Below are 20,173 nucleotides of genomic sequence, written 5' to 3' on the forward strand. Positions count from 1 at the left end.
AACCTTTCCTGTTCTTCAAAGTGTACGGCAAGGCGGAATATTATCAACATGGAGTTATCTCCTCTTAATTGATGAAATACTGAACATCCTTAAAAATAATGGTTTAACACTGCATGATATCCCCTATGGGAACCCCACTCCCGCCGATGATCTAACTCTATTTTGCCCGAACAAAATGTCTCTTGAAAATCAACTCGCTGTTGTCCTTGAATACGCCAACAAATGGGGCTATGAATTTTATTTCAGTAAATGCCAACTCGTTATATTCCAGAAAAACATTCCTCGTGAAACAACAGTACCATTTGGGCAGCAAACACTGGTCAGCGTACACTCTGCTAAACACCTCGGTGTGAACTTGAGGTATAATTTAAGTTGCAGTGAAACTATTTACAATCGTCGACGAAAAGGATACTTCTCCCTTTTCAGTGTACTATCAATTGAAAGAACCGAGGGCGATGTTAACCCTTTGACAATAGCCTCTCTCGTGACAAAAGTAAGCATTACCACAGCACTGTACGGCGCAGAATTATGGTCCAACGTTTCCGCTACATCAATGCTGCGATTTGAAAGATTCAAGCGCCTAGCAGCTAAACGAATTCAACATTTACCGACATCGACACGCACGGATATGGCCGTAAGCATGCTAGGCTGGTACACAATGGAATACGACATCCATAAACGTAAACTCATGTTCCTGCAAAAACTTTGTACTATGCCTACCTCATTGCTAACTCGTCAAATATTCAACTATAGACTGAACCTATACATAGCAAAGGAATTTCAACATCAGACAGGCTACATTCCGGACATAATTTCACTTTTGCAAAAATACGACCTGATTGGGTCTTTGAATGTGTACCTTAAAACATCCATATTCCCAAGTAAAAGTAAGTGGAAACAAATAGTCAATCGAACATTATCACTGTATCACAAAACTCAGTGGCGAAGAAGAACCAACTCTGACGAGGATTTCCGAAGATTCCAAAGCGTCCATGAGTCTATTGCCCCATCCATTCTTTGGTTGAATGCACAGTCACGCACGGAAATTATTCACGCCATAAGTGCAACCAAGGCCTTAGTTTACAGACAATTTCAATCCGAATACACGTGTAAACTCTGCAAAACTGAAACAAGTAATATTATAATGCATACCATTATCATCTGCTCAAAAACTGGCAGCCTCAGAAAAACTTTTCTACACGAAACTAAAACATTATGCGGTCTGCACATATATACGTTGCTCGTAAATTCGGATAATGAATATCTAATGCGCTCACTCTTCCAGCCAAACTTCATCACTGATTTCAGTCTCCCGGAGAAAACTTTTAAGATGTTTCTTAAAAAAGCATGCAAATTTGTTCACGACACTATCAGTCTGTACAATAAAAATAATAGTGTGTAAGTGTGATAAAATATTGCTTGCATTTTGTTGCATAAGTACCCTAACATACACATCTTAAACCTGCCACTAAATGCTTATTTTTCGTCTCCGATAAGCTCTTAGTTATATGACGGGTAAATATACAGTATGCATGCGTGTACATATTGAACGCGAAATTTGAAAGATTGGTTCAATCATTATAACCAATCATTTGAAAATAATCATACAACTATATAATATGTATAAGTAATGTACTTTTTGAACATGTATTATTTATATTATTAACTACATTGTATGCCATGTCACTTATATCATATGTTAAATCACTGAAAAGTGGAATAAAAGAGAATATATTGAAATTAAATTTACAAGGTACTTTTCAATTTAATTGACAAAAACTGCTACTATTCAACTCATAGTGACTATCCTATCTATATACAAGAACATTGCAAATTCGCGGGCTCGTGTACATCTCCACAAAGAATGCTGGGTGCATAAAAATGAGATCTAAATGTGCAAATTACTGATAGCAAAACTGTACCATACACTTCATATGTATATCTAGATTGTGTTTTCATGTTTCACGCGTATGCGGCATTGTGTTTTACTGCACCCAACTGTTCATAGACCGGAAAGGCGGTAAAGATCATAAAGCACCGCTTACAGATAGTGATCTTAAATTCTTTAAAGGGTCATATAAAAATTGGTTGACGGGAAATATGTCAGCTTATGGCTGTATTGTGTTTGGTACTGAAATTGAAAACTCGGATGACATGCTACATGTTGGGAATGTTTTCAATAACCCCATATAAAATATGTGCATGCAGTTATAATTGGTTGTAATATAAAACAAAATATTGTTGTTGTTGTTGGAAACATTCTGTCACATAAGTTTTCACAATTTTAAGGCTATCTTTTTATTTCAGTTTAAAATAAAAAATAGTTTCACCCACTGATCACCATAATTAATAATTTTCACGAGTAAGAATGTAAGTTATCATGTTCGCGAGTGAAATATATTTTGAATATTTCTTATGTATTTCAAATGGTTTTTAAGAAATTGAATCCATTTACCAGTGCTGTGTGACATGATTTTCATAACGTCATGATAATTATGGTGCTAAACTGTGAAATGTATGACAATTCAAGACTTCTTTCATATCTAATAACGACTTAACAATTATCTATTATGTAAATATTGATAAAGTTACGTATCTTTACCTCAATTAATTTTGCGATGAACGTTTTAGTGTTCAGATCTCATATATTTTCACATTTAAGTGTAGCTCCGTAACAGTTAAGATATCATAAATGAGTGAGTAAGTGATACGAACAGAATGATTGAACGAACGAACGAAGATGGATGGATGGATGACAGACGGCTGAAACCAACGAACGATCGAACGAAAGAATTAATTAATATACTAAGTAATGAATAACATTGTACATTGTATCCTAGCAAATGTGCAACTGAAACCTTCAGTATTTTATTTTTGTAAATTGATGCCATTTCAAACAATACAAACCTCCATGTTTTTTATTTAGACGCGATAATGATGCACAAGATTTCATTTGATTCATGTCTGCCAATCGGACTGAAAAACAGTACATGCCATTTTATAACTAAAAAGGACGTATTTGGTATCAAAATTATTAAGATGTGCTCAAGCTCTATATTATAATTGAATAAAACATGTGGTTTTAAATAAAATCCGAAAAGTACAAAACATGAAGTTTAAGTTGAAATGTGTCGCAAACTAAAGAGATTGGTAAGCCCCTCCCCCAATCAATCCGGCAGACCTTTCTTTTTTTAATCTTCTCTCTGATTGGCTGAGGGCAATATTCTGGCATATTGCGATTTAATTAGGTAGTCACGCCCACAAAGTTATACGTTCGAGGCATATCCTGTCCCCTTTTATGGCCCTTGTGACAGCATATGCACAATAAAATCACAACTAGTGTATATTTTAGCTGACTACCTAAATATATAAATAAGAGTTAAATTTCATATATTTAATTGTAAAAGAAATATCAAGAAAATTATCAATATCTTTTCGCAAACAATATAAATTGAATGTTTAGCAGTAAAATAAACATATTCAATTTTAGCATTAAAAAGGAAACCAAAATTTATGATTTTCCGTTTGAACGTTAGATTGCAATGCAGTATACACCAGAGCCCCGAAATTAAACTTTGTTGAATCCGGTTAAATCAAAATACTTCTACATGTTATTTCCAATTTAGTTCAACTAAAAACAAAAGGTTAATGAACATAAAGACTCCCCAAAGAAATATTACTGATTCATAAGTGAACGATTTTCTATTTCATAATATGTTTTTGCAAGCAGTTGAAAAATCGACGTATACAGAATTCATGTTTTACGATCATTTTATTTCTTTGTATTTAACCGATACAAGAAAATTATATATAGTCTGTATAAAATTATATTTTCTATGCCAATAATATATGTAATCGCATGGATTGTGTACAAATTGGGGGTGCTAACTCTATGATTCTACGAGGTGAAGCTTACGCAAGATTGAATTACCCACACTAACAACACATCATTCAAAGAAAAAATACAATTGTACAATTAACTTCAATTAAATGTCCGTCATGTCAGTATCTGTGAATAGAAAGGTGTTTAAACATAATTACATGTATGAATAATAACTTTGAAATAAAAAATTCAATTTGTTTGTTTATTTGCTATAAACATGTAATTTGTTTCTCAGCAATAAAAGATATTGTATTGTATAATATAAAATAGATAATTGATGCACTTAATTTGTTATATACAAGTATTACAGTTTGTTGTAAAAATATCAATCATCTTTTAATACATTAATCTTTTTAATCTATTCATGTTTGGTTGATATCATTGTTCTGTTCATTAAAGTTAATTACAGTCGAAACTCGATGGCTCGATATTTTAGGGATCGGCCAAAATACTTCGAGCCTCGAGAATATCGAGCCAAGCGGGATTGCTTACAGAATGTTATTTTTGTATTAATTACAAAAATTATTTTTTACAACGTTTGTTATTTGCTACGCTATATCCGTAACATGACTTATTCGATACTTAGAAAATATCATTTGATTTTTTTAATTTATTATAAAAATACATTTATGCGAAACAACAAACAAGCAATTTTAAACAGTGGGTAACACAAACATAGCTTATAAGTTATATTTAAAGGCTTAGAAATTTATAGATGGATAACAATTAGATACAGAACTGAAAGTGATGGCATGTTTATTCAAATTGTAAAACTATTTAAATTTTGGTAATAACTATTATACCAAGCAATTTTAATCGATTCGCACCTTGTGCTAAATGAAGCAAAGCAAACAAACCAAGGTGTGAGATTCTTAACTGAACCCGCGAGAATGACATCAACCCAAGCAAATATTCCCCACAAAGTGTGAGATTCTTACTTGGGACCGCGAAAATGACTTCGAGCGTGGAGAAATAGCGACCCTGAAGTTATCGGGTCATCCGATCGAATTTTATATGAACAAAGAGTAAAACAAAAATCGATCCTTTTAATCTGGTTCGAGCCAACGAGGATATCGAGCCATGAGATAACGAGCTTCGACTGTATTAAATAACGTCCGCACAACATTGAATATTTTTTGTTTGTTTTTCTTTTATTTGCTTTTAAAGTATTTCTCAAAAAGTATCATTTTTTAATTGTTATTGGATATGTTCTAAAAACATTCTGTATTACATTGTTTTGATTGAGTGTTTTGGGTATAATATTTGTGTCCAGATGTTCAAATATCCTATTTTTTCAGGTGAAAATGTCAAGTAACGTTGTGTATTTCAATTACTGCATGACACTTGAGTCTCGTAAGGGTTACTCCGATTAGGAGAGGCCTCATGACCCAGGTAATTTGTGAATGTTTTCAGGTAGGTGATACTTTCCATGAGAATCCGGAAATATTGTGTATTTCCACCTAAAAGTGACATTTAAGGGACCAACAGAACCCCAAAACAACGAATGTCTATTAGTGTCAGACGTCAACACCTTATTTCAACACACACCATCCCGTCTATCAAACCTCAAGATTGATCTGGAATTTCTAGGTTAAAATTGCATTTTGCATTTCAAAGCTAAAGTCTTACTTGTAATATTTTTACGTTTCGGTATGTGAATCGAACCCATGGCCGCATTCAAGATAAATTACAACAAGTAAGTTTTGATAATAACGGTTAATTTTATGCTGATATAAGATATGATTTAGAATTCGTTCTGATATGTTTTATCAAATATATTGTCTATGTGTTGACCGAAGATCTCTGCCAAAAGTTTGCAACAAGATTGGAATATACTATCAGTTTAAAACGGTTGAGTTATATTTATTGATTATCAAATATTATTAAAACGTCGTAAATTATTCATATAATGTATCTCAGACATCGTTTAATTAATTCATCCAAAATAATATTATACATTAATAGTACAAAATGTCATCATTTCGAGCTAGTGTAATATTTAGCCCAGGCCAGTGTTGGATTCGAAACAATGACTCTTCGGGAATGTTTGAAATAGACTAGAAGCTACTAAGATTTGAATTTCTGAAAAAGAATGATTGTTTAGCTATTAAGTTAATTGACCGCGAACCTCTGTTTTCACACGGTTTTATTTATTAACTATTCAATTTAAACTTAATCTTTAAATTATGAAATAACATGCGTTTCTCTATAATTTTGAAAAGAGATTCAATCTGGTTTGTCTGCCTTGGACGGCAATGCCGGGTTTGGCAGACATAAGTGTCTTGAAGACAAAGAAATAAAAAAAACGCATGATTTGTTTGAATTATGGCTAATCTTTTTATTCAGAATTAACATCTTTAAACTCTGAAATAGCATACATTTCTCTATAATTAAATTTGGTTTGTCTGTCGGGGCGGCAATACTGGGTTTTGCACATTGTCTTGAAGACATTAATAAAAATCAAAGAAAATGCATGATTTGTTTGAATTCTAGCTAAATATCTTAATCTTAAGATTCTGAAATAGCATGAATTTTCTTTAATCTTGTAAATAGATTGAATTCGGTTTGTCTGCAAGGGACGACAATGCCGGGTTTTGCATACATAAGTGCTTGTTTACAATGACGCTTGTCTAAGATGAAAGTTATGTCTGTGTAAAAGTGTCTCGTGAAAGCAATGCACGTTCTTACTAGGCTTACCGACTCGCTCAATGCATTTTATTCTTCAAAACAACTATTTAAAACCATTCCCTTTGGTGTAAACCTCATCCCAGTTATTGAGACACAGTATCCAAACGTTAACAGTGACATTTTTCGTGATCTTAGGACATGGGAAGAACGTAAAGACCCTGAGACTATTCGGAACACACATATGTGTCAACTTAAATCAGAACAAATGATGTAAGGTAATATAAAGATGTATCAATTGAACATGAATCAATATAAAATAGAATGTATTTTATTCAAGAACTGCACATTATAAAAATAATATGCAGTATTATACAGGGACGGGATCAGCACCAAACAAACTACGGTTTTGTTTAAAGGCCAAAATATTATGGCAGAAAAGACGATCAATGATAGACACAAGTATTAAAAAAACTCAGATTAAATAAATATTAAGATAATAAGTATATTCCATAGCTAAGAGTGTAATGTATCAATGTTTTGTTTTGAAAGTCGTATTATTCCGTTATGAAATTCAAATAATTCATGTTGAGTAGTGAACTTGTTTGTTTCAATTTATAACTAGTTTTTTTTAACCGAAACAGTTGTACCCTTTTGTTAATAAAGAACATATTTCAATTCATTGACAAATGTAATATAATAGTACACAGTCAAAGTATAATGTTGAACGGATACTCGCGTAAAAGTAGTCTTATTTAGTCATTGCGTCATAAAATCACATTAAACAAACATATTTCTGATGATGAAAATAGACATTAATAACGTATAGCTCTATGTTTCTTATCTAGTTAGGTCTAACATACGTTGTCACACCGATAGTATATGAGTCCTCTTGGATAGCAAAACTAGATGGTGCAGGTATGACTCGTCGAGTGGAAATTTAATCTTTACAATAAAATCACAAATGAACTTCAAAAATCAAAAACAAAATGTTTTTCACGATGTGCTATATTATTCACCTTTTTGAGATGCCAATTATTGCTTTGTTGCTGCCGTATTTTGTTTACATGTCTCATTTCTCAATCTTCGTTTTGCTTAAGCTAATGAATGTTACACATTCAATTTGACAATTTCCATGACAAAGCACACCACATCTATTGTTCACGTTTCACAACTTGATCAACACCTATTGTTTTAAAGTAGTTAAATATGAGAAAGCGGACTTCCTCTTTCATATTTTTGGAATATTAAAACAAAATTATTAATTGTGGTAAATCTTATTTATGAGTAAGAGGCCATCTTTAAGTATTTTGTAAAACGGGTACATCTGAAAATTTTGAAATAGGGTGCAGTAACACGATTAAGTGCAGAACTTGGAGAACATTGGGGGTTTTGAGTTTCAAAAGGTTGTAATACATACTCACTTAGGGGCTTGTCCCTGCAGTTCCCATTATATTAAAACTTGAAATATGTAGGTGACTCCGTGTTTCTTGCTGTTTGCCTATATAACTACGTTCTCTGTTATATGTTTGAAAAATACTCCGTTGTGTTTTACGTTTAAATCTATTATATTGTGGGAGAATGTGAACCAACGTGTCCAGATGGGTGACTATATAACCAAGGCTCTTGTTATCTAATTGGAAATACTTCGTTAACTTTTGAAGAGGCCAAAGTAAAGTATATTGAATATTATTGAAGTGTTTTTCTTTTTACAATATTTCAATTGATGTATTTGAGAATGACTGAATAAAATTAACGTCATGATAAGGTTAAATAGCACGGATAACTATAAAATCGAAATTTTGCATTACAATCAAAATTAATATTGCGGACATTAAGTAGTTTTGTATTAAGCGAATACACAAATGAGATTCGATTGAGCAAATATAACAGGAGTATAGTTTAGTATTTTCCTTTCTAGAGCTACTGTGGACAGTACGGCAGTCATCTTGTGCATATCAACCACTCATCAGAAAATGCATTCCTTAAAAGCTTTGCCGGTCAAATGACACGTAAGTAGTGCGTCATTTAAATTTTTAGTGCTGCTGACATGCTTTGAGTTAATACATGTATATGAAAACAGATTTCATATTTTATTTCCCTTACTTTTGTGATACGTACGTTTAAGCTAAGTAAAGGTGGTCTGTATTTGTATTAGAACTGATATTCACAATTATAATACATTCATTAAAGGAACCCTTTGATTTATTTTATATGCAAATTGAAGAGTTTAAAATCTATATTATTACTGGGTTTTTTGGCAATACAATTGTATTTTACGAAAAAACAGCTCACAACTGGTGGATGAGTATGGTTATTTCCGAAGGTGGGTGGACTTGGTCAGATGATGGTTCCGAGCCTACTTTTACTGGTAATTATTACAAACTGTTTTTTTAAAGTAGGTTTTATTTGAAAGTGACAACACCCAACGAATATTAGAGGCATAAGTATTTGCAGATCAATAAATGTGTGAATCGTCTCTGGATAAAAAAATAAATGAGTTAATATTGGAGGCACTGAAGGGTTTTTTGAGCTATGGCCATGTTTTGCACATCGACACCATAGGCGATTTCGACACAATCACGAATGCTATCATAATACCTAGTATGTTTTTGTTCAGTTATGGCCGACAATGAAGCCGATGTCGACAACGACACTAAGGCTATCACAATATTTAGCCTCTTTTGCTCGAAGGAAATCAAAACACCGAATTACAATAAAATCCGATTCAATCTGCTCGTGTTCATTTTTGGTATTTGATTTGGTTAGGCTTTGTTTAAATACGTTACACAGATAATATATGATGGATATTTTGTTATTTAATATATTCTCAACTACATTGCAGATTGGGGCATAAATCAGCCGAATGGTCGACAACAAGAAAAGTGTTCTTTTTTTACAAATCGGAGAGCTTCCTCTGGCACGACGCTTCTTGTGTGTACTCCGATACCTATCCACTTGTGAAAAAGAAAATAATTAGAAAACAAAGACAGTATTCGGAAGACTGTTATAAAGGTGTCGAAGTTCTTCGCCACGATATCAAATATCAGGCTAAATATCATTCTGGATAATTCTTAATTATTTACCTTATTTTTGTAATGTTTGATCCTAAGTTATCTAAATGTTATTCTAGTGAAATCCTACTGATACTTTGAATTGGTTTGGATTGCTGTAGTTTTATTTGGTTAATACATATTGGTTCAACAAAATGTTTTTCATGCACATATAATATTATCTCATGCTATCCGGTAACATAAAAATACTTCGAAATACAATAAAATTCTGAATATTTTGAAACGTGAAAAAAGTTAAAGAATTTACAAACCTCACATATATATTTGTGTTTTTTACAATACATATATTTCATTGTTATCTAAAGATATTTATAGACACTTCATAATTTGATGATATGCTTTAACATTCAATTAAACTCTTTGGTGGAATGGCGTTCAGTTTTTTGTAACAAAATATGTTTTTAAATTTTTTGTAGATGACGATAGAAAAGTGACTTTCTTTATAAGATGTTATGTAAGCATGAAAGACATTCGACTCGACACTGATGAGTTCCATTTAATAAGTGTAAAGTTAGTACTACGTTCTAAATGCTTTACTTCATTCTACAATGTTAAAGTGACACTCTTATTCAAAATCAATACATACACATGTATAACAAGCATAAAATTTGAGTGATAAACCTTGAACTACTTACTAAATAATGCATTTACAAGATTGTAACCGTGTAATTTATAGCTGAAACGCAAAACTTTTAAATGATTGGTGAATGCTAAAAGATTTACTGTTATTTACTATCTCTCATAAGGTAGAAAAACCGTGTTTTGAACACCTTTATTTCAAATTAATCTCGGTATCCTTCATAAGAAGCATTGTTTTCAACATTTATGCCTCTTTTTTGGAATATTAAAACAATATTACTAATTGTGGTCAATCTTATTTGGGAGTAAGAGTGCATCTTTAAGGACAAACTGGTTTAATTTTGATCAAATTGTTTATTTGATTTAGTTCTCAATGCTATTAACGACATTAATTGCCTTAAAAACCTTTGATTCCTTTCAGAATCAAATTATATTTTTCAGTCACATGCACATAATTTTGGTTTGTAATGGTCTCTCTTTTTTAATTGATATATTGTTTTAATTGAATGATTTAACTTTGCTGCAGAATTATTATAAATTTATCCAAAACAAATTAATGGTAACAAAGTGTATGTTATAACATATATATTTCTATTTGTGGTATTAAAAATAACTTTTTTTACCTCATTTAAATAACTGGTTATTATGATTTTCATAACAATATAGTTATAGTAATTTCAATAACTGCAACATGAAGATTACTGTTCAGAATTAGATTTTCTGTCACACGCATAATTTTGACATTCTTTTGGCATTTCAAAATCAATACGGTATGGCCTGACGTCCATTATGTCAGCTAACATTTCCACTTATAGTTATAGGTAGAAGGAAATACTTTATATTCGGTATGTGCATATGCGTGAGTTTGTCAGTGGGTCGGTTTGTTACATTGGAAGATAGTTCATGAAAGGTTCGCCAAATATAAACCATAACGCATGAAAGAGTTAACGGACATATATTCTTTATGGTGTATGTGTTTAACACCATTCATTTTGCCAAAATTTTAAATCATGACAGGGTTGACGGATTAATAAAACAACACACATACTGGTAATCTGGTATACACATTTAACAACAGTTAACACAGATCGAGTTCGACTTTGGTCTTATATAAAAAAAAATCTGGCCCCTTTTCTTGTTTACAAATGTATTATGTCTATCTCAAAAAAGATGTAAGACAAAAATTAAATAAAAAAATGTAACATAATCATTAAAATTCTTATAAAAATATCAAGTAAATTGAAATCGGCAAAACATAAACAAAATAACTAACAGAATTTGGGTAACCTTGTTTCCTTTCTGCAATACTTACTCTCTCTGAAAATAAAACGAAAATAAAAACAACCAATAGTCAATACACTTAGACAACAAGTAAATTCATTTCAGTTTTATTCTTTAAAATGTGTTGACGTGACGTACCTCAATGCATTTTAATATATTTCACCGTACTCAGTCATAAGGAACTTTTGAATATCCTCAGTAAACATCCTGTAATAGAAATATACGTTCTGCTACCGTGCTTGTCCCTGTAATTTGCATATGATAGTCTTTATTCTACAATAAAGGTATCCTATTATACCATTTAAACATATGTATATAATTGACATACTCTCAAAATATGATATATCTTAAGTACAGCTACGACCTTTTATTTCCTATACAGTTATTGGACGATTCATTTTTCCCATTATATTTTACACACATTTCAAAGAATCCTTGTTAAAGTATTGGCTACTCGTTTTGATCCTATTATTGAACAGTTTTCAAGAAACATATAGAGCAGAAAAGCGTCCCCTGTCATACTTGAACGAGCTATATATCCATGTAGCTTTTTCCGTCTATGTCTAGAAAAAACACACTTCAATGAAGTTTTCTATTGCTGACCCACAAGTCACCTCACTCAGCCAAATATCGGAATTCATTTCGGGGCGTTTCGTGAGATCGGCAAGCGTGAATATCTTCATATAATGATATACTTGTTACATTATGACACTCTTTCAATGCCATGTTAACAATTGTATGTTGTTGTTGTTAATACATGCATTAGACATATGTTATAGTTGTTACTACAATTACTAACATACAACCACAGTTGAAGATTTACATTATTGATGGTAGGTGAGGCCAACTTAAGGACATACGCCCCTCCCCTTGAAATAACATTTATAAGATAGGTTGCAAACTAGGTGTAAGTGTTTGAGTAACTTCCCCTTATAACGTGTTAGTTGAATATGACTTAAATGTGTTAAGACCGAAGTCGAACCATTTTAAAAAAAAAAATTAAGACAGACATGAGATAAAAATAAATATAACGCTTAATGGCTTCGCAATAAAGTAAATAATTTTCATTTACTGAATATCGCAATTCGATAAATATAGGAAAGTTGACGTCACTGAGCCTTAATCTGATGCCGTGTTTGAATATAATGAAAAGTATACTGATTACAGGTCTGTTTTGAGAAAGGAAGCTTACTATTATACATGACACGTAAATGTAGATGCAACCTTAGTGGAGAAAAAGTGGAAATACATTTATATGTTAAAACGTTAGTATGACATACAACTTTTGAAAATTATATGTGTTTAATTGACATTTTAGTCAACATTAGCGCGAGAACGCATGTGTCGGCTATGGTGCACTCTAACACTTATCGTTATCATAATAGCAATATATTCACCACGTAAAAGTACTATAAGTGTGGTCTGTTGAAATCACTATCATGTAAATCATACATTTCGGACAAACGTTATCCTTCATCCTAAGCAATACATACATGCATTAGTATTGTTATTCAACCACCTTTTGGGGGGAAACCGGTTAAATCCCTAGTATATTTCTCTCTTTTTTGTTTGACGCAAAGGAATAATGCAACCTTCAAGATGAAAAGTACTAGGGCGTCCAGGTCTTGAGAAAAGTACTTGCAGCGTACTCGTTCAGACTTTATCATTCCAGTAATGGGATTATAAATGATATTTATATCTTTAACTAACCAAAATTAATTGATTTTAGATTATAAATCCCAATTTAATACCTATAGCCCACTTCTGGATTCCCTTACCAAGTGATAACTAGCATCGACTTACTCGACTACGGTAAAGTTCACGACAAACCCAATTACAACTGAAGTAATTATATATATATAAAGACATATAAGCATTTTTAAACTGTAATGGAAGACAGCCCAGCCAACTCCCGGCTTACAATCTTTTTTGGGGCCTTTACGACTGACTCAGAATAAAGTACATATGGAACCTTGGAAAGCGGCAGACGTTTAATTCAAACTCATATTAAATACTACCAAAAATGTCGTCTATCCTTATCCAAATTACACTGGTTCATAATTTAGCAATAATGCAGCTATTATTTTGCAAAACGACAGCCCATGGTTTCTTATTTAGATATGGTTAAAAAATATAAGCACATTCTTAACAAGTAAAGAACATACATTTTGTTCAAACCCGAACACGATCTGAACAAGTCTGGTCCAGTCCATCTAAAAAAATATTTTTATATATAATGCATTATAGTTATCCTAAGGGCGTTATTATAGATTTTAAACCCCAGAAAGTTGAGATGTACCCCATCCGGGCGCAAACCACCCAGTTCGTCATGCGTTATATCTTTGTTGAGATACCAATGAGCCTCCGTGCGAAGAACGTCAACCTTGTCCAAAAAGTTACACATGATCCCTGTGGCCAAACCAACCTTGGCAAAATGTTTAACCGGCAAGTTACCAACTTCGCTTCTAAAAGGGGCAAACAAGCAACTCAAATGACCGCCGACCAGGTCATTACCGCCAAGATGAAGACATATCAATCCCGGGGGCTTATCATGAAAACGCACATTTGTTTTTATCTTCTGTTTTATACATTTCAATTTTGCCCCACAGAAGCACAGCCAGGCACAGCCAGGCTGGGTTGCCCTCGGCTGGTTGCCTGGCATCCCGCCGATTAGGGAATCCCCTATAATCTAAACGTCTGTAAATTAAATTAAAGACATCAGAAAGTCATCAAATGTATGTTTTATAAGCATTATACTTCCAACGCCTAAATTGCATACTACTTGACGGCATGCCCTGCCCGGCAAAGTCATGTAACTTTGCGAATACGAAATTGATCGCTTTCAAAATGTTGAGATGCGTATTTTATCAGTATGAGACATTTACGTATTACTGCGTTGAAACTTAGGGCGTGTAACAACTGTACAACTACGGTGGCAGAAAAACGGACATTTCACTGTGGACGGAGTACTACAAAAACTGATATGACTTTGAACGGACATGGGCCATTGAGTTATTTTGGCAGGATTATAACTGAACCTTTTTGGTTTGGTTCTAAACATTTACCTATGTTCAGTTTGTCTTCTAAACGTTGATCTCCTTCAGTTTTTAGAAGTAGTTTACCCCAACAATGTATGTGCTGTTAGACTTAGATGCCAGACCAGTCTTAAAACAGAACTCAATACATAAAACTGCGGTTTGGTCTGAAATTGGACGACATTTTACTATGCTATATTTATCTCTAAATCGGTCAAATGATCTAAGCCCTGTTACGTATGTCAATTGAGAGTTAATTACCGTTCCGGCGGCTGCAAGATAACCAGTTCGACTAACTCAAATATGCGTCTGTAAGCGAGGCAAAGCATCACAAACACTATTCTTCGCTCCAGGAACATGACTAGCCTTAACTATTACGTTTAACTTGAGGCATATAAGCGACGCGGTCTATTGACAGATCATCTTTCTGAGATGATGTTCTCTCATGAATTGGGTGCCCTGACTAGTTTCATTACCATTTCTGACTTTGATGTAAGTAAATTAAGGAATATCAGGAAAAAAAACACATCGCAGAAAGGGACGGTTGTTACTAGTATAAATTGTATTGACAGGGATTACTTTTGCATTCACGATGGGTGGGTAATGACGACAATGTATCTCCACATGACTTGCCCATCATTGTGAACAGACATGGTTAAAGAAATGCAAACATATCGTGTAGACGATCGCGTTTGACCTATTTTGTTTCCTGGGGTTATTCGATTTCCCTGAAACGTGTCACGTACTTACATACAACGCCATCACAGATCACTATTTATTTTGGAGCAGGATGACTAAGCTATGGCCTGTCGTAACATGAATTGCTCGTCATATGATCGCAATGCAGAGCCTACTTGGCGCGACGCGCCCTCTCTTATGTTATATATGTTTTGAGCATTTCATTTGTTTGTTTTTTAAGTTAAAGTGCAAGATAATGCATACGTAAACAAAGACCGCATCCGTCCACTCGTTCAATAGATTACACCCATTTGGTTTGGACTCAATGGAGCCATCTATTGATATTGACAATACCGAACTTTTGAACATGTTGTTCAATTATATTGCCCCTTTTAAAAGAAATGCATAAAATTATATATTCCCCCTCATTGTTTGCCGTTCCAATGTTTTCACCCTGACTAGACCCCGCCAAGGCACACCCAGTATCTATAGAGCTTTGGGGTAGAGGGGGCAAAATTTCAGGACCGAGCAGTTATAATTTGAAAATTAATAACATTAACTGTGGGGCCAATGGTATCTGAGGCGCCAAGGGCACCTGCGGCGGCTGCCTTTGCCGCCGTGCACGTGGCTGCGCCTCTTCGGGATCAGTTTCAACTTCTTTTAATCTCCTTTGTCTCCCTCTTGAGCGTCATAGACCCGGCATTGTTGACATCCACACAGCACGAGTTTTGCAAAAAAAGAGAGATATTCCCGATTCATAGACTGGTTTAATATCGTTCGACCGTGTATTCCGATTGCTAAGCAACATACACAACAACCATTTAAGTGAATCTCGCGAAAATAATACAATTTATTTCTAAAAAAATCTTATTGAAGATGATTTAAACATCACTGCAGCAGGCGGCGTTACTTATGTTTTAACAGTAACGTAGTTTGAGATATATTAACCCTTTCAGAGGTAATGTTCTCCAAAAAAGCATTTCGTCATCCTTCTGTAGTCTAACTTACTGTATAATTACTTACTATATAATAAGATGTTGTTAAAATGATGATTGTTTTGCCTTTTGGTATAAAAAATAAACAATTACAAAAGAAATCCATTTACGGGTTTATTTATCTACGTTTTGTTTTAATTGTTACACTCTAATAAGGTTTTTCAAGCAGAGTTTGAATACAAGAATATCGTTTATTAAATATCAAACAAAATGCAGTAGATGTTAAGTTTTATTTACACAAATATACGGTTAATACATAAACAACTCATTATTGGATATTGATTATGTATGGAATAGTCTTGCTAATAGAGTTTTCAACAAAATTCACTCAAAACTATTAGTATTAGTATAAACATATATGTTTTACTGTATATAACTTCTGCTACTTTATACAAATTACTATCGTTATAGATTATAAGCGATATATCTCTTTCGTACCCACACACGTATATCTTCAGTGTACACTTAACAAATTAATTCTAAAATTTGAAAGAGAATGATTTTGATATTAGTAAACAGATCTGGACAATTACCGAGTTTTTATGTGAATCGATACTACTTTTCAATATCATTAGGAATGTTTTATAACGAGTGTACCTAGACATTTGAATAGGTGGACAGTAACGGTTAATTCTAAATTACGGCGTTATCTCTTTTCGCACTAATAAGGTGTTTGATAGTTTCCAAATGTATATATTTATATTTCTTTTAATAATAAATGGTTTTTAATTTCTGGGTAACGAGTTTTTGCAATGTTCCAAATAATTTCATTACATTATCTACAACAAGTTATCAAAGGTGATATGATATTTATACTAAAAGTATGTTTTAGGAGAATGTAGGATATTTCTATTATGTATCTCTATAAACTGTATTATTTAAGCTTTGTAGTTTGTCACAAGTATTGACACTAGTAATAAAAAGAACTGCTTTAATTATTTTGAAAAAAGAGTCTCAAAGAACGGATCTTGCTGTTATTGTTTAATATTTTAGTATTTAAATCTAAATCGTCTTGTAACTAATAAAATGAAACACTTCCCTTGTTTATACGTGAATAAAAATACTGTTCACTTTCTACATTTAATTGCCAAAGAAATAAAAATGGATTTTTTTTGTGGGTAAAACTAATTCACTTTAATTCGATTGAGAATTAAACAAATTATGCGACAAAACTTGTAAGAAACACCTGTTTTGGTATCTAAACATATGTCTGACCAAAGTGTATCATTGATCAATCAAGATGGTGAACTATTTTTCGCATATGTAATTCAAAGACAAATTACACAGATTGTCACTCCACTTGTAATCTTGAGAACCGTGACGTAAAAACACACAGTCTCCGTGTCCGTCCGGTTCGCCGGTAATCCAATCTGCAAGTAGAAGTTACAGTCAGTTACATTGGTGTTATTGTTGTTTGTCAAACTAAAATACAGGGCTTGTAACACTTTACGTACAAACATGGTTTTATGTTTGAATTTTCGACAATTCGGCTCGTCCCTTTTTTTCGTTGTATTTAACTTTAGATCGTTTTATGACAATAGTTACTATTAAAAACTAAAAATCAATACCAGAGAGAAACTATGTCCTCTATACTAATATGTTACATAATTAAATGACTGTCAGTGAAATAGAATTAGTTGATACACTTGTTTAAAATGTGGATTTATGTAAAATTTTCATTCAATATTGGTGGAGGTCATTTTGTCTGCTATGCCATAAATTCGAAACTTACATTTTTGCTTTGATTGGTAAAAATCACATGTCTGTTCAATAAGTGTTCATGCATTTTGCACACATCAATTTATAAAAATGTCCTTCGATGTTTAAACAATGCATGTTAAATTTCATATGCGCCAGGTCCAATCACCTTCGGCTGAAACTGCCACCTATGGTTTATATATCAGTAAAGATGGCTCAGAGCCATCGCTCCAGATCCTTTCATATTCGCCTGTTAATACAAACTACGGTAAAACATACCAGTTACGGTGACCTCCGAGCCATCGCTTTAGATCCAATTACCATTGGCTGATACTGCCATCCATGCTAATACATTATAGTAAAGGTGGGCTTTAATCGATTGCTTCAAATAACATCATATTCCCCGGATTCCCCATACAATGTCATCCATTGTGTTATAAACCAGTTAAGACGGGCTCCTAGCCATTGCTCCAGTTCCAAATAACCTTTTGCAGATATAATGACTTACCAGTAAAGGTTGGCCCGAGCCATCGCTCCATACCCGAAAATCTACGGCTGATACTGTCACCTACGGTAATACATACCAGTAAATGTGGGTTCAGAGCTATCGCTCCAGATCCATTCACCTTCGTTTGCCATGTCCGTTAGACCTGTCCACCAGTTTCGAGCTGTCGAGTTGTACACAAGAGAACAGTATAAAGCTCATGGTTATCTAAAACTGCAATGCCTCTCATATATGGAATATTATATTTAAAACATAATTATTGATATGTTATTATTTGCTTTCTGAGACAAGGCTTGTCATTCACCCATGCCATTAAACGGGAAAACAAATGTCTAAATCATTTGATTTGTCTTTTATGTTATATTTTTTTATGAATGAGATCTCATCACATCCTAGTGTGCTTACGTGTCATTTGACGAGCAATGTCCTTGAGAAATGTGTTTTCTGCTTCATCATTGATGTCGACAAGGTGACTGCCGTTGTCTTCACAGACTCTCTGAAAAAATGTTATCAGCGTAGCTTTAGATCGTATTCTTTTATTTATCAAATGAGCATGATAACATCCTTGGGCCTAAAATATAACACCTTGATGTATTTGAAACTGCAATTGTAATTGTGAACTTTTGGTGTAGGTATTGTTTTATATACCATTACTAGTACCGCTTCTATTTCGACAAAAGAGAGGAATCGTACGCCTTCATTCTTAAGAATGAAATGACTGTGTTTAGAATCGCAGGAGCGTTTGTTATATCACTGACAAATATGCATGCAGCCAGCCCATATTTTCATTATGCACGACAAAATATATTCGCTTCAATAGAAGCTGGAAAAAAACAACATAATGTGATAACACCGAAAATCCATTGCAAATGCATTTTTATGCATTTATTTCGTTTGAACAGAATACATGACTGCATTCGTTGTCCAATGTACGGAAATAATATGATAACAAGAATGCACTAAAATGTACCTGAGCGGCTGGAAAAGTCAACGGTTCATTTGAATAGAGGTAACATGAACCCTTGTTATACAGCCACCCATCTGGACATGTCGGTAGACACTCACCTGTTAATATCACATTTCTGTTGAATTTATGCTTAAACAGGTCCATTTATAAGGATAAAATGTTTGAAAAAAATAGTTATTCACTTAATTCGGTAATCTGCAATTGATTCAATAAATTCTAGCGGATTTAACAAGTTCAAGAATTTATCCAATGACAATGATTTTTTTATTTAAAATCATACAAAAATGGATAAAATAAATAAAATCCATTAACGTTATATATAACTTTGTATATTCTTTATATCCTTTCACTTGTCCATAATAATAAATATCATACCAAAAACTAAAATAAGATATGATTTGTTTAAGTGTTTCAATGTACATGTGTCAATGTCAATGTTATAATGGTTACCTCTCGCGAGAGCGTTTTTCAATAGTTCCAAACTCTTTAACACAGTTGTTTCTAGGTCCAATTGGCAGGAACTCTGAAGAACGGTGTTTCCTTTGGCAACTTTCACAATAAAGCAGAAGGCAAGAGTCACTGCCAACTTCATTTTGTCTTCGCGAGGCAAAGTCAATCCGCAGTTTGAAAGAGGAAGTCCCCTTGCTCATATTTAAATATTAGCAAACAATAGGTGTTGATCAAGTTGTGAATTGTGAACAAAGACTGTGGTGTGCTTTGTCATGTAATTGTCACATTGCATGTGTAACATTCATCATCTAGGACAAAAATATAGCTGAAACAATGTCACTGGTGCCAAAAAAAAGGCACCAAAGTCATTGTAGGCATCTCATAAATTTAAAGATTACAGCAA

The 20,173-nt window shown here is 33.2% G+C and overlaps 1 protein-coding gene across 1 annotated transcript; it reads right to left on the reverse strand.

Annotated features, from left to right (window-relative positions):
- Nucleotides 1-5,209: 5,209 nt before the first annotated feature.
- LOC128229732 (alpha-N-acetylgalactosamine-specific lectin-like) lies at nt 5,210-19,912 on the reverse strand. The gene is made up of 6 exons (XM_052941543.1): nt 19,771-19,912; nt 19,324-19,418; nt 18,759-18,849; nt 18,433-18,516; nt 17,434-17,520; nt 5,210-5,343 (listed from the first exon to the last, which is right to left on the reverse strand). The coding sequence occupies exons 1-6, from the start codon at nt 19,910-19,912 to the stop codon at nt 5,210-5,212; spliced, it is 633 nt and encodes a 210-aa protein (XP_052797503.1).
- Nucleotides 19,913-20,173: the final 261 nt, after the last annotated feature.

The sequence above is a fragment of the Mya arenaria genome, chromosome 4 (genome assembly GCF_026914265.1).
Source record: "Mya arenaria isolate MELC-2E11 chromosome 4, ASM2691426v1".
NCBI lineage: Eukaryota > Metazoa > Mollusca > Bivalvia > Myida > Myidae > Mya > Mya arenaria.

Coding starts and splice junctions, on each gene's coding strand:
- LOC128229732 (XM_052941543.1), bottom strand. CDS start 19,912: ATGAAGTTGGCAGTGACTCTTGCCTTCTGCTTTATTGTGAAAGTTGCC. Junction 19,419..19,770: donor GAAAAACGCTCTCGCGAGAG/GTAACCATTATA, acceptor TGATATTAACAG/GTGAGTGTCTACCGACATGT. Junction 18,850..19,323: donor TGACTTTTCCAGCCGCTCAG/GTACATTTTAGT, acceptor ACATTTTTTCAG/AGAGTCTGTGAAGACAACGG.